We start from the raw sequence: 16,237 nt of genomic DNA, 5'->3' as shown, positions 1-16,237 counted from the left end.
CACATTTTTTTGGGGGGGACTGATTTCTTGAATGTATTAAAATAGAGTCGTTCAGCATTTTCTGAAATATGGATTAACCAGAAGGTCACAGAATTTTTTTTTCTTGTGAATTCAAGATACAAAAAAAGTAAGTGATAAACAAACCGCATTGTTTGGGAGTGAAACTGAGTTCAAACTTTATAACCAAAATGGAATTTTAGGCAGCAGGTTTATAATCACCAGATTGAACCTCTTGGGTTATTACAGAATATCTGCAGAACTGGTTTCCAGTCAAACCCTGACTCTCACTGAGTTTTTGGGTCCTCAAGACTCCTCGAAGACATAAAGCCAAATAAACAGCTTTTTCCAAAAATGTCAGCCTGAGAGATGACTTGTCTATCTTTTTTTTGTCAGCACACTCTGATTCTGTTTGATGGAATACATGGAGCTGTTTCATTTATCCATGATGCAAACACAAATCAATTCCAATTTCCAGTTTGTTTGTTTTTTTACAGGCAGTTGTAAACAAGGCTAATTCTGCTAAAGCAGTCTTGTTGCTCTCTTTAAAAACACAAATTAAAACATTGTGCTTGCTATCAAGCTCGTTGTAATCAAACGCAACAATAACCCACAGTAACTTCAGATGCCCTGTGTGGTGTGTGATTTTTTTTTTTTTTTTTAAGCTTTATTTTACCAGGTAGTCACTTGAGATCAGGTGATCTCTTTTCTGAGGGAGACCTGGCCATGGTGATGTTGGTGGCCTCTTTGGATTAAGGTTTTCCTGTCTCCGGATGAAGGCGAGCAGTGGCATGATACTGAGCAATACCTGTGTGAGAGAAGGGAAAAGGTTCATGGATAAACATGAGAGGCCATTTTATTTATCCAAGATTCACTACATGTTTAACAAGCAGAGTGATCGTCTCACTTACTGCAGCATCCCTTACAAGATCCTCCATATGTCCTAGCCTGACACCCAGCTATGTGTGGTAGTCTTCACTCTCTGAGGAAACCCTTGAGGCCCAGCTGTGGGGTCAAAGTTGAAGTCCAGCACCCCCCCATCCATGAGGGTGTCATGGAGGACAGACTCCATATCACATTCTAACCTCTCAATGGGCATGTTGTCCAGGTCACTGGGCAGCCGCTCCTGATGATGGCCATGTGGGTGAATTGAATTGAGTTCTCTGCAGCCGTTGCTGCTATAACCTGCCATGACATCACTAGTGTGTGCTGGGTGACCAGGGGACAGTTCCATGCATGTCCTCAGGGTCGTCATTCGAGGAGGGGGCCCTGAAAGACTAGTCAGACTGGTCAAGGGGATCATGTTGCAGCTATTCAAGTCTCGTGAGGTTGACGGACCCTGGTTATGTATAGCTTGGGGATTGACATGAGGAACTGGGTGACTCTGAGGGGGATTCATCATTCTTACTCCTTTATGCCCCCCCAAGGGGCTCTGGCTGTTGTAGGTGGGCATTAAGCAACGACCCCTCCCAACCGGAGACACCAATGAATCTTTAAAGGGAGTCATGTCACCGCTGGTGTCTGGATCTGAGGTCAGCAGCTCTTTGAGGAGGCCAGCAGGGCAGATATATTGGTTCTCATAAGCCCTGTAGCCCTGCTTGTTCTCTGGAAGCGTTTGCATAGGGACAGGGGACATTGAGTTCAACCTTACCTGGCTGTACATGCATTTACGATAGTCCTGCTGTGGGTGGGGGGTCAAGCCAGAGGAGTTGTAAGGGCCACTTTGAAGCAGGGCGGCATTAGAGGAACGTGAGGAGTCTGAACACAGCTGGGGATTATTAGGAGACAGCAGGTTCAGGTTATCTAACAGGCTCTCCATGACCTTCTTTGAGCCAGCCATGGATCCGGCAACCTCAGACAGGCTAGGCAGGGGGGCCGTTAGCTTGCTCCCCGCACCTCCAGGATACATCAGGTGGCCATCAGATTCCCCAAGGTCCTCCTGTTCAGAAGGGAAAGGTGAATGGTGACCACTCAGGGTGCTGGCATCGGAGCTGGTGCGCGTTCTAAAGGAGCTCCAGGCCTCAAAGTCCTCGTTACTGTGGGAGTTTGGACTCCCCAGCCAGTTGGAGTACTGGGAACCAGGACTGCTTGCTCCTCCCTCAGCCTCTTCTTGTAGAGCCACCTGGGTGTAGAAAAACACAAAACTCTCACCAGTGTGCCCATAAAATATACTAGAGTGTTACTAGCACGCACTAAAATAAACCTCAGTAGAATTGTGACAAAAAAACAACAACAACAGCTGAACTACTTTCAGAGGTAATTTGAGGACAGTGTTAATAAAATGAGGACTGTACCTTTTTCTTTGTGGCCCTTCCTCTGCTCTTGGTAAACTTACTGTTGTTGTCCATGGAGACAGCTCTTCGTCGAGGTGACTTTCCATTCTTCCCCCCTTCTGGGTTCAGCATCCACCAAGAGCTTTTTCCTGTTCCTTCGTTCTGTATACGCACAAAGCGGCTGTGCAGGGAAAGATTGTGTCGGATGGAGTTCTGAATGGGAACACAATGAATCATTTGTTAGTTATCTGTGCACGTCACAGCTTTGTGTAGGCAACAATACAGTCTGAGACATCAAAATCGATAGATACATATTTCTAAGTTTAGAGGCAGGAAAATCCCATCAGTATACCAACCTTCTGGTGTGTGAAATAAGCCTTCATCTGAGAGGGAGTTCAATGGAAAGATGCATGAATGTGCTGGGGAATTTATTCGCTGTTTTTAAATCAGAGAATTGAGAAAGAATTAAAGGGAGTGGTTAAGCATGAGGTCACAGCTAATATTTAATTAGAAAATGTGCACAGTAGAGAGATGGGATATCTAGCACCCAACTCTGTGTCCTTCATGTTTCTCTGCACCCCCCCCCCCCCCCCCCATTACAAACAGGTACATTGCTTTGCCAGGTTCAACATGGCAACTGTTCCAAGTTACACATCTGCTGAAATGTCTTCAAACTGCCTCGGGAATGGTTAGTTTTGTCTTTATCAAACTATCCCTGATGTTGTAAATAGAGAAGTAAATAAAAGACAGTATAAATCCTGGAGAACTGTGAATTTGTCTTCAAATGTGCATTTCTTTAATCCTTTTTTTTTTTTTATGAGAACTTATGGACATCTATGTAACCAAAAGCCTGAGCCATGAGTGTAGTGCAGCAGTTGAAAACCACTGTAATCAATTTGAGAAGCTACACTAACCACATCTGTCACGTGACACATCAGTGTTTTGCTCATGGCAGGTGCCCAGGTTACATAGTAACCATAAACACACATATATTCTCTATGTTTATGGCTAAAACAAACAAAGCTGGTGTAGCTGGCTAGAAACTCTGCTGATGGAAAGAATCACACAAGTTTCCATTCTGTTTCAGTTGGTAACTCTGTTATTGTTATGATGTTTACAAAGTTTGTTTCAGGTAGCTTGTTTATTCTAGCGAGCTAGCCGACGCTGGCTTTACGTGCAAACGTTACAGATGCCCTCGTTCAACTTCCACCTACCTGCCTCCACCATGAGTGACCCCGGCACCGTGGAAGCAATAACAACAACCTCATCGAAACAGTTTGTTTTCTCAAAAACCACAAAACTCTGTACAAAAGAGGCCTGCCGAAAGGAAGAAACTCTACCAGGTGGAATAGTTGGAAGGGAATGGAAGACTTACATGATGATGAACTTGCATCAAGTATGTGGATCATGAGAGGTCATAAACTAAAGTGTTGCTGATATGGTTACATGGCTGAATATGGGAGTGAAAGAATAACAACCTGTGAAATATTTCCTGCAAAAACTCAACCCTGTGTTATGGGTTAAAGCCAAATAAGAAAAGCTGTAATAATACAACCATCAAACCCAAGCGTGACCTTTGACCTTAGGTCATTACTGTGGTCAGTCTCCTCCCTCCTAACGGTAGCCAATAATCATATGTCTGATGTGATGTCGATCTACTTTTATCTACACATCTCTATCCCACCCTTCCACCAGCGGCAAAATTACTCCACCGAAGGGGAAAACGACACAGAGAAAACAAAAAGGGAGTCTGTAGAATATTTTATATATATATATATGAACCACAGTTGCATAAAGATTATCCATAACCCTATACTTTGACGTCTGCGCTACTTAGAGTGTGTTTAAAAACTTCTCCTGAAGCAAGCAGATTATATTACTTTGGCTTTAACCAACTTGATCATGTTTTGTATGCGGTCAGGTTTGTCCTTGCGCTAAGACGCATATACACCTAAAGCCTCCTTCACTCAGTTTTCTCTAATGCTATGTCAGGAAAGGACACAGAGGCGCCTCTTGCGGTAATTCTCCCTGGAGGAAAAACAAAGATGGTTGAGACCCAGAGAGATCCGTCATATAGCACAAAGACGCACTGTACAGTTTGGTCTCTCTGGACAAAATCTTCCTAATATGACATCTCACTGCACCATTGAATTCTGGGTACAGCAAAAGACCAACACAAGACATAAGAGCGGGGAAATTCCCCTGAATACCCATGTGTATGCAAAAGCTGCAGTTAGTAAAGCCAGATGTCCCCAACCACAGAATTCAACAGGGATACACAAAGCAAGGAGATAAAGGCGCTTACATTGAAGACAATAGATGGACTGTCTGGGTGCATCTCTTCAGGGATGATCTTGAGTTGGGTACAGGCTTTTTATGTGGCAGTGCAGTCACACTGCAAAACAAGTCTAAGTACTTTCTAGTCAGAAAATCTCGACTCGATCGGCTCACAAGTAGGGTTGTGTACTGTTTGTAGAACATCAAAATATATCTGCAGTAAAGTATACCAGAAGCCCAACAATCAGTCTGAGTACAGCCTAGTGTGGTTACTTTTTGAAAACATGACGCAGAATCACACTTCATGCTATATTTGTCATACAAAATGCAAAATTGGCCATTGCAAAAACTGAGGAAACATCTGGTCAAAGAGCGAACCGTAGTAGAGAGCCTGACACTCAGGTGCAGCAGCTAACGTGCATTCTTCAGACATTAGTTAGCTAATTGGATAAGTTGTTGTTGGAGATCTAAATTCCCTTTCAACATGCTATTCACAGTCAACAGAGAGAAAGTACCAATATTTCTTGGTCTACTGGTAGTTTATGTTACTTACTCTAAGCAAAAACATCTATGTTTGCTCATATGTGAACTGCTGTGCTAGTGCTAATGCTTTATATACTTTGAAGAGTATTTTGCCCAGCACTTCGACAAGTATACTTTTTGCAGTGCATGATGTTAAATAACAGCATAAGAGAAGTTTATTGTCAGCAATAGTTTGGGTGACGGTCTCAATACGAGAGCGCTGAACCTGAAAACTGCACATCAGCAGCAGCAGCCTTGTGAAGCCTGACCTTAAGAGTGGAGCCTATGTGAGAATAAGAATTTTGAGCAGAAAAAGAGGAGCGAGGGGAGGTTACAGAGTTCGAATATAGAATGGGGAGGGTGACGGAGCGAGCTGAGGTCAATGAGTTCGCTGTGTGCTGAACACGAGCTCCTCAGCAGGCGCTGACAGACACAAGCAAACAGGTTGGATGAAGCACGGACAGAGAAAGGAGGAAAAGCATCAGATGTGACGTGCTAGGTCGGACTGTCTGCTTTCTGACTCACCAAAACAGACCCCCTCCACACATCCCCACCACCACCTCCTGTACTGCACTCCTCCCTTCTCTTCCACTGGCTTTTAAATAAGGCTTCCTGTGTAGGATATCCTGCAAGCACAGACTGGAGAGTTTGAGGCAGTGTGTGCACATTCGCTTCACAGTCAGAAAAAAAGGAATTCTCAATCTGCCCGGATTGAATCATGACTTCTTTCTCTTTTTCAATTTATATGATTTCCATCTGCAACAGGAAATTAGTCTTGAGTGGCCAACCAGGGATCTGAGGCTCACACATGGTTGGGATCACTGGTGATATGCAAATGTCTACACCCTCTGATTGGTTTTTACAATAGATCATGGGCTGCATGACTGGGCCCTGGGAAGGGGCATTCTCCTCTCTGCCTGGGATAATCCTTTTCTGAGACAGACCTCACCTCAGCCCAAAGAGGACAAAAGACATCCCCAGCCTCACTAATTCACGAGCTGCCCCTCTCGCACATTATTTGTCTGAAAGCCCAGCCAGAGGTGGCCTATATGTTTCATTGTTACTGCTTTTTAAAAAATCCATTCATATTCCCCTCGCACTTGAATGACCTTGAAGTAGTGAAATATGTCTACCTGAAGCTGCTTCATCTGAATGTGGGGTATTCAAATGAAGCAGAAACTAAACATGGGAAATCTCTGAACTTTACTGATCTTTCTGGGCAACAAGGGAAAATCCCAGACCGAGATTACAGAGGCCTGAAAGTGACACGACTATTACAGAGAGAGGATTCTCGCTATTGGTCTTCCGTGAATATAATATTCTAAGAAACTGTCTTCATCCTTCTTTTTTGAGGGAATCATTTTTATTTGGATCTTACACAAACTACTGCAGAACATGTGAGTCCCAGTGGTCCTTGGTCAGCTGGTGCAAGGACATCTAACATGGGAAAGGCTCCGTTGCCGCTGACAGAATCTATTTTCAGTTTGCCCTCAGAAACGCCATGTTGAGCTATGACGGCGATGCAGCAGAAACCAGTCGGACCACCTGCTACTGGAATCATCACGCCAGCTCGCAGATCTGATTTAGATGATAGAAAATCCTCCACAGTCTTAAAACTCTTCAGATGCACCGAATAATCTCAAAAGGCAGCATGGAGACAAACTGCGGGTGCAACATGAAACGACTCCAGTAGCTGCGCCCACAGTAAGCTGGAATCAGGGTTGAATTAATCTAAGAAAACAGGTTCAGACCCCTCCTACTGGACGTCAAAACATTCTCATTGACACAGCTGCTGTGTAGTGGAGCATGAGGCTTGCAGTAACGGTCGCAGGGTAGGTAAACAAACAGGACTTGGTTTGCAGGGGCAGGTGCAGCAACAGTGAAAGTGGCCTCACGTGCAATTGATCCAGATGTTTTACATACAGAACCAGACGCAACCACAGACAGGACAGAGGGTCTCCCAAGACATGGACCGCTGACTCCAGCTGCTGATAGCTGGCTTTATATCAGCCATGAGGCCTCATGTGCAGCAAAAGAGCAAAACTACAGGGGGATTACAGTGACAAATGTATTTTATTTCATTTTCGCAGCGATTAAGTTGCCTCTACTCATTTTATTCCAAATCAGATTTTCATTGACCTGTTTGGGCGCAACCGCTGTGTTTTTATTTTCCTTCTGCTGAAAGCTTTTTGAACAGTAGAGAAATTGTCTACGAATCAAAAACACATCAACAGTGAGTAAAAGGAAGCATGTTAGCTGAAAGAATCCAGCTGTGGGAAATGTCTTGACCAGTTTGTTGACTTACTGACAGACTGAGTCACGGAGGACAATAAATGAACCAAACTGGCTGATTGTACAGCTCACAATGTCAATGCACAATGTGGAAAATACATGATACAAAAAAGAATCAAATTTTAGTGGCCAGCTGCTTGGCCTTGTGACTTAAAAACATATGTATTATTCTATTAAAACAATTATTCTACATTTGAATGTTTATTTCTAGATGATCGATTTTTTTTTTTTAGGGTGGCACGGTGGTGCAGTGGTTAGCACTGTGGCCTCACAGCAAGAAGGTTGCAATTGGGGACGAGGCTGATGTGACTGTGAGTGTGAATGGTTGTCTGTCTGTATGTGCTGGCCCTGCGATGGACTGGCGACCCGTCCAGGGTGAACCCCGCTTTTCGCCGCTGGGATAGGCTCCACCCCCCCATGACCCTTAACAGGATAAGAGGTAGAAAATGGATGGATGGATGTTTTTTATTTGAATTCATTGCTGTGTGATATATTTATTAGACTATTTTACAATGCGTTTCCTGTCCTATTTTTTAAAAAATATTTATTTAGTTCAGTCGTTGATATTTCAATGTACAGTATTGAGATCTGACTAAGAAGCCAATGATGCAGCACAAGAATTAGACAATTTCCTGCATCTTCACTTTATATGACACGTCAGTCTTTAATACCTGCTGTCATTACTTGCACAATCAGGACGTCTCAAGAATACAAGAATAAGAGTGCACAGTTCTTGCAGAGATTACAGTAAAAAGACTAACCACTTCCTGAGAGTGCCTTCCTGTGTACCCCTGCCCTATTTCTCCTCTGACCCAGGAAGCAAAAGTGGAGTTGAACATGAGCGAGACACCACAGTGTTCTGTTGCAGTCTGATAAAAGGTGCGCATGGCTGCAGGAGAGGAAGAGCCCTCCAGTTAAGTACGGGGAGCCTCGTTGCCACTGTTTGTACAACGCAGGCTACTTCACCAACACTGGGCATCAAACTGAGTGACCTACTTCTGCGCTGACTTCAAAGTGAGACCATGAAAAGGAATGGAGAGCTTTCTGTCAGGAGTTCAGTTCTTGATAAGCCAGCGGGGGCAGATGAGGATGACAGACGCTGTTCAACATGCTCATGTGGAGTGCTATTGATTTAAAAAACATAAAAACTTGCTCTCTAATCTAAGACTAATCTTGAGGGTGACTCACATTCTTTTACACAGTTTTAACAGGCCAAGTAGTTTCTTACAAGATTGGACACTAATCTCAATTACTTTTGATCCAGTTTCTATTCCCTGACACCACAGGCAATTTCTTTGTGTCAAGCTTCCCTCAGCACCCATGCCCCCTTTTTGTTTTGCATAATGGATTTGAGGCCAGGTTCTTTTAGTGAGCATAATATAGAGGGGGGATTATTATCCTGGGCCGACCGGAGGACAATGCAGAAGCCTACATGCCGCGGATTCCTCAGACTCACACATGTGTAGACAGCAGACTGTACACAGGCCTCAGCCAGTCAGCTGACAGCTCCCCTCCTTCCCTCCAGCCACGGTTGCTGCTCTGAAAAAGCCCCTGCCCTGAGCCTCCCTTTCTTTGTGGGGTTACTTAAAACTCTCGGTGGGCCTCTTAAGTTCCCTGGCAGGCCTCCCCTATTTAACCTTGTGATCCTAAGACAAATAGTTGACAGTTTCTTTTAGTGGCTGTTGTCTCCGATCAGGACTTTGTCCCCAAACGTGAGTTCAGAAAGAGACGCGACATGAAAAGTGAAGAGATCAGCAAATTCACAATACCCTGAGTGAAGATATCTGTCGCAAAACATTCAGGAAGACAAAATGATATTTCTCCAAAAAGAAACAGGAAGTAGAACATGATCAGATCCGCTCCTCTCTCATGCAGCTGGGTTTTCTGTAGATGGAATTTTTTTGGGAGCATTTAGCGTAATATTCTATCCTAAATAATACAGCAGTAAGTTTGTTTGATTGAAAAGCAGAAGAATGAGTGAAATACTCTCTGGGAATGTGCTTTTTTTTTTTTAAATATGCACTTCAGTGCCAATGACATTCACTTCATTTGGTTTATATTTTACAGTATGAACAAAATGGAATTATCACAGAAACTTGTTTTTATACAGATAATATTGGTAAATATCAGCTATCAGCAAAATCAGTTGTACAATATCGGTATAGTGAATATCAGCAAATAATCTAATATCCTGACTACTTCCTGTTTGAAGGGCCTTTTCCTGTGTCTAGGTTTCGCTGTTGCTCCACCCCCTTTGGGAGACTAGCAGCAGGTCCAGAGTCTGTTGATGCTAATGCGTGACATTAGCTTGACCAAAGGTAGTAACCAAAACTTATATTTGCCTCTTAAATTATTTTTTTTTTCAGACGCACAAATCAGGAGAAATTTGAATGTTTTTTTTTTTATCCCAGCAGTATGTGTTCGCAGGATCAGACGTACGCTACGGCTAGATCGGAGGTATTTAAAGGGATTTCAAACCATACATTAAAGGTTGTTTTCATTGATCCACAGAATATTTTTGGAGCAGCTTGTAGTGAAGGATCTTTTATCCAGGATTATAGTAACCTGCATGCACAGGGCTGCTCATCAGAGATGTCTTGGGCTGCCGCTAATGTTTTAGAGGGAAAACAAAATTTGTGAGGGATTCGGGAACCTTTAGCTGCAGCTGCATCAGCGGCGGCGGCAGCAGTATCGCCCTTGTCCTACCCTCCACCCACCTCCAGTTTTTTTGGCAGAACTTTATAATCACTGAGGTTCAAACTAAACGCCCTCCACCCACCATGAGGTCGCTGGCTGCCCACTGTCTGTCATTACAATCAGGGACGCTCATGCATGTCATACATAAGCCAGGACATGACACCAAACATAATATTAAGCAGACGGATGATCTCTTTGCTCATGTGGCAGGGGTGTTGAAATGGAATAAAACCACTGGATATAAAATTAAATAAACAAACACCATCTATATACGGTCTGTCGTATTCGGTTCCACCTCTTTTTCCAAGTCTGACCCCCGTGTTTTGCAGGGCGGAGATGTTAACACATGGCACTGTTTTCCATCCACTCGGCAGGAAATGCATCATAGTTCATTGTGGGGGGATCGTCATGTTTTTTTAACAGGAAAGTGTAAAAATAACCATTAGCCGGTGGTTCCAAGGCCCGGCGAGCATACCAACAATGGAATGCAATGGTTGAAGTGCAGATGTGTTGATTTTATAGTAAAGATTAACGAGCCTGGACCGTGATGAACGGGGATTTTGCTCTTTCAGTGACTCGAAAAAAGATGAAACGAACAAGAGAATCAAAGATGATCTAATGAACAATAACTTTGCACTCCATGCCGCTGAGCGTCCAAGCGGACAAATCGTATTTATCACGCACGTTTTGAGGTCGAGGCAGGAGTCCAAGTTCAAGTACTCGCTCCTAAAGTGCCAAATACATTTTCAGAAGCGCATATCGTTGATTAGATGGCTCTGGTTTCACTATGTTCAAACTGCTGAATTCACTATGATGCAATAACAAGCAGGAGAATCCATGGTGTATCTGACGCTAACTAGCTAACTAGCTAACTCGGATGTGAGTCGGGATTTTAAAAAGAAAAAAGGGGCTAAATGAAGCCCCAATACTTTATAGGTATTTATTATCAATTGTGTTACGCACGCACTCAAAAATGGAGGTGAGAGACAAGAACAGTTCAGAACCTACATGTATACTTTTGAAGAATGTTCCCTAAAAAGGTACTCTTGTTACCTGGAATGTACAATATTGTTTTTTCGAGAGGCTTAAGTCCACCTTTTGACTAACAGGAAAGGTGCAATCAGTACCAGTCTCCAAGTCTCTCTGTGCATAAATGGAAAAATTGGATGTTACACTTTATTAAAATTAGTATAAAAGAAGCAAAGGGGGGAGCCTTTCAAAAACACCTTAAGTAAAAAGCCTGACAGAGGGCGGGGGGAGTGACGGGATAAAGAGAAGCCATCCCTTTCTCCAAGCTGTAGCATCCGTTGAGGAAACTCTAGAAGACAGGGGCACAAAGATATGAGCACACAGCTCAGGAATGGAGGATGTTTGACGTAGTTCCCAGCATCCCTTTCTCCCTGCCCCTTCCCCTCCGACACACTCCAAAACACTGATTGAGCTGTTTGCGTGGACTCTTGTTATTGTGGCGGGGGCGATGGAGAGTTTACTCCACGCTGCCTCTCGAGCAAACACATGTGTCCGTTTATATTTGAGAGAGTGTAGGACGGCTGCAGCACCGGAGGAGAGGGAGTTTTAGCAGGGCCTGAATTCATCACGCAAGCCGTGATCAAGCTTTTCAGACGGGGGTGTTAAACAATGGAAACTATATTTGATTGAGGTTCACTCAGGCATTTCCTGACATAGCTTCAAAATTATGTCTCACCAGAATGGAGGGGTTAGAGGGAAGAGCTGCAAGGCTGAAACAGATTTGACTCCATTTATATTGGAGTGTTTTCATCTGCCTCTACACTTTTGGTGCATGTTGAGTCTGAGTCATTTCTTCACCTGCTGACAGAATATGAAGACATAGATTAAGATGTTATTGCTACCGTTATTTTCCAGCTTGTCTGCGCTCAACATTTCCAATACATTTTTCAGGCTTTGAAAAAGTACTGGACCAGCTTTTCCATGACTGTGGAAATGCTGAACAGACCATGAGGCAGTGGATAGTCTGTTCCCAATATAGGAAAAAAAAAGAAATCCTACAAAATGTGTGTTGAGCCACATTTCTGGATAGAGCTCGCCTCAGCCCGAGCTGGTTCCCAGCTAACATGGTAACAGGTCAGTGAAGCTGACAATTCTGATGCCCTCCGTAGATCCAGTACTGAACCCGAGGGGTGGACAATGTTGTCTGGCATGTTCTCAACCAGCCTGGTTCTCCGCTGGACAGAGGAACTGCCTCAGAATTTCAAAGTCAGATGTCAAACGTACTAATTTGCTAATTGACATGGAGAAAAATAACTTTTTCACCCCTTGAGCTTGTACATAAGGAGCATAGTTCAGCTCTTTCTCTCCAACTGAGAAAATGGGTGGGGGGGGGGGGCACTCATCAATGCAATAGCGCAGGTTGACCTACTGCTTTCTGTTAAAATACAAAGTTATTAAATAAAGGTGCTCTAACTTTAGCCCAATTTTGATAAACCCTGCGAAAGGTAAATACATAATAGGCCCAATAATAAACATGATAATTGAAATAACAATTTAAATTTAAATTTGTGAATTTAATATTTTCATTAACATGCACCCATCCATCCGTCCATCCATGGTCAAGAACGCTTCTCCTGTAAAGGGTCGCGGGGGGCTGGAGCCTCTCCACCTGCCACCAGCTGAGATGGGGGATGCACCCGGACAGGTCACCAGCCCATCACAAGGCCACATCAAACAATAATAAATGATCTATTATTTTAATGTAAAATCGCTGTCCATAACATTTTTTTTCTTGTGAGGTAAAAATGCTCTTTGCACATGTAAGGTACGCAAAGTAAGAAAGAAGATGAGGAAGCAGAGTCAGAGGTACCGGAGACATTTTACCAACAGCATGTATTTGCTTCTGGTCGTGATGAATCTACCACATCACAGCCAGGAGTATCACACCAGGTGTTCTGAAGTCGATTGAGACAGTTGCTATGACGACACGGTCTGGGGTGTGGCCATTCCGTTTGCTCCCAACTGGAGAAGGCGCTCATCGTTATGATAGCTGGATCAGTTATGACAGAACAGTTCTGGAGCTACATTTGTATCTTCATTGCGCAAACAAACAGATTAGGTTTGAAATGGAATCATTGTTTTCACCGCAAAAATATTGTCAGATACTTAATTGCAAATAAAATAACTGATCACAAACTGAAAGTTTTGTTCAATAATCCAAAAATATTGTTGTCTCAAACCTATCTGTCACTCCGCTGGCCCCCGATAGAGCTGGTTCATTCTCAGAGTGAGACCCACCTACCTGGCCTAGTGCGCAAAACTGAAATCGCACAGGGTTTGATTTATGAGCAAAGGTTTTACATATGTGAAGAAAAGTTTTGAATTTGCATCAATATTCTTTTAATCACACATTTGCAAGTTAAAAACTAGCTGTTGCTTTCATCTACGTATGCAGAACGTCAGTATTTCAACTTGTTGGTGCTTTGGGCCCCTTTTTCCAGAAGTTCACGGGACTTTATTTGCCAGGAACTAGAAAGGTTCTTTCAGCCCACTGCTGTGTGTGTTAGACTGTGGTCCACAGGCCCAAAGGAAACTAGAGAAAAGCTGTACTCTTTCTCGTTGTAAGTTGCTGTTTCTAAAACCAAGTGGATGTCATCTTCAGAAGGCCTTGTCGTTGTGGACTTTTGAAAATATGGCAACCAATCAGATATGATCAGGAGAAAAAGACCCACCCCCATAGTGCCTGGAACTCAGAACTCTAGAACTAAATTAAGACCGTGAACCATGCAGTTCCAATGAACCTACAGTAGTTCCTCAAAAGGTTCCATCTCCCTGGGAAAAGTTCCTGTGGTTATAAACGGGCAATGTTACATCACATTGTTCCTATCGAATAAATTTACTTGATGTAAAACCTCCTTAGATTTTTGGTAGTTTACTCCTACAACTGTAGTTTTTATTGGAAAACTTTGCTGTTTGATTGTACAATAAAAAACACAAGAGTCAGTGCACAGACAGTGAGTCAGCGTGCGCAGTACCAGGGAGGTAAAACTGAGGGGGCTGAATGGAATTCATTAAGAACTTCACCTTCACAATGGACCTCATGTTTTCAGTATTGTTGGTTCGTCTTTTGGCAGGATCAAGCAAAAACTACAATGCTGACTGCCACCAAACTTCCTGGAGAGGCGCAGAATGGGCTAATTACATGTTGGGGTAGATTAGTGATAGTGCCACCTGGTGGTGAAAGGAAATGACAGGAGTTTTTATACACACTGATGTACTCCTCCTTGTGGGTCAACCAGATCTGTTTTTTAATTGGTCAGAAACTCCTCAAGAACTTGTTGATGGGTTACTTTAAAGACTGTTGGTATCGTTCAACGGTGTTACCATGGCGAAGGAGACCATTTTGACATAGAACACAAAAACTCAAAACATTTGATGAGAGTCATTGCTGGAAGACAATTACAAGCTGAGTTTAAGTCATAGTCACCAGGTGGTTACAGGAACTAAAACCTGGTGTAACAAGCATTCTTTGGTTCACATCTGCTCATCGCTACTTGCAGCTTTAATTAGACCTCAAGCACAGCGGCGCCAAAGCCTGAAGTTCCTCTACCTGCGCCCTTTAAAAGACTGAAATAGGGAGGACATATCAGCTTAATCGCTATTCCGCAATTTTAAAGTTGCAAAGAGGACAATTGAGGTCATGAAAGAAGTGAGAAAAATCTGTTGAAAGCTTCCCTTCATTATGAATGGTTAAAAAGGTACATCAGGATTTTACTCTGAAGCTTGTCGCCAGCGATGATAAGCAGAGTTACCAGTTCGTTACCCGCCTTTCTGAGTCTTTCTATATGTGCAGTTTTGATTGACACGTTGTCTTTCATTCAGTTTTCTGTTACTGTTTGCTTTAGTATCAAATGTAGGTTTCTGTTGTGTTTGGCTGCGTGACGCACCGAGCGGAAACAACCGCCAAACCCTCTCAGGTGAATCCCTAACTGGGTGCTCGCTCACCTTCCAGCCCGCCGAACTGTTACTGTCTCCTTTGTCCTGGAAGTAAGGAACACTCTTCACCATCCAGTCGTAGATCTGAGACAGCGTCAGCCTCTTCTCAGGTGAGCTGTCTATCGCTTTGGTAATCAGGTCGGCGTAGGACATGTTCCCCCAGGCGTTACGGCGGGACGAGCTGCTCTTCCTCTGACTGGAGCCACCCAAGGGTGCAGCGCCACAAGGAGGCACCTGTTGCTGGGGCGGCATCTGCGCCCCGGAGAGTTGCTGCTGCTGCAGATGATGGCGATGGGGTTGTTGGTGATGAAGATGCCCACAGTTTCCTTCTCGACACTGGAAATCCGTGCAGGGCACGTGCGCGGTCTGTTCCGCGTACTCTTCATAGCCCTCCTCCAGCAAGCCGAGGTTGCTGATGAACTCGGGGTTTCCTCCTCCCGGCTCCTGCTGCACCGACGGGGCCGGCGAGGATGTATTGGAGCTGGCAGGGTCGATGAGCTCCGGGCGGGGCAGCGGCCAGGTGCAGGAGCGCGGGCGGGGGAGCGGCTCAAAGTCCGGGTCTATCTCTACCGGCTGCCTCTGTGGCGGTACCTCAGCCATGACGGGGTCACCGTGACTCGCACTGTCATAGACTCTCACATGAACTATAAATATGTAGGGAAAATAGTAAAGACGTTGCGATCTCGTCTGTGTCGAAAGTAATCGAATTGAAAATGTACTTCTTTCAAGGTCTGAGTGAAGTTCACACCATCCTGCACCGACTGCTGCGAGTCTGCCGCTCTGACAGCACATCAGGCGCTCAGGGTCCCATGCTGCCTTCAGGGCCCCATCACACGCTCCGTCTTTTGGATTGTCTACAACGGTCTGTTACTGGAGTCTGTGGCTGGAAACGAAGAATATATGAAATTCAACCTGCTTCGTTATTGATTTAATATTCTCAGCATATTAAAGGGCTGGTTCATCTGTGGGTCCCATACAGGGATGCTGTTAGGGGACCATATCAAACCAACACTGTAAAGCCATACTCCAGAGAAACTGTAAACTGTGCAGAAACTATTCAGCCATGAGTGACTGTGTGACGTCCTGCAATTCAAGATTTACGAAGATTTTGTAAATCACTTCAAAATAATTTCAGTCATTATCAGTTCACGCACCGAATCTTCCCTCTGCAATCTCACGCCATCTCTTCATCTTCCTGTTTGAAAATTCTTTAG

General features: G+C 44.0%; 1 protein-coding gene across 1 annotated transcript; it reads right to left on the bottom strand.

The window, feature by feature from the left end:
- Positions 1-642: 642 nt before the first annotated feature.
- Positions 643-15,782, bottom strand: LOC147248816 (forkhead box protein O1-A-like). Its single transcript, XM_086226474.1, has 4 exons — positions 15,033-15,782; positions 2,292-2,483; positions 909-2,119; positions 643-805 (listed from the first exon to the last, which is right to left on the bottom strand). Exons 1-3 carry the CDS (start codon positions 15,621-15,623, stop codon positions 941-943), a joined length of 1,962 nt encoding a protein of 653 aa, XP_086082600.1. The 5' UTR covers positions 15,624-15,782; the 3' UTR covers positions 643-805; positions 909-940.
- Between the last annotated feature and the right edge of the window lie 455 nt (positions 15,783-16,237).

Source organism: Aulostomus chinensis, chromosome 15, assembly GCF_037954235.1.
Source record: "Aulostomus chinensis isolate RoL2024-O1b breed Wild chromosome 15, RoL_Achi_v1.0, whole genome shotgun sequence".
NCBI classification, from domain to species: Eukaryota; Metazoa; Chordata; class Actinopteri; order Syngnathiformes; family Aulostomidae; genus Aulostomus; species Aulostomus chinensis.
This window is presented reverse-complemented; position numbering and strand designations above follow the sequence as displayed.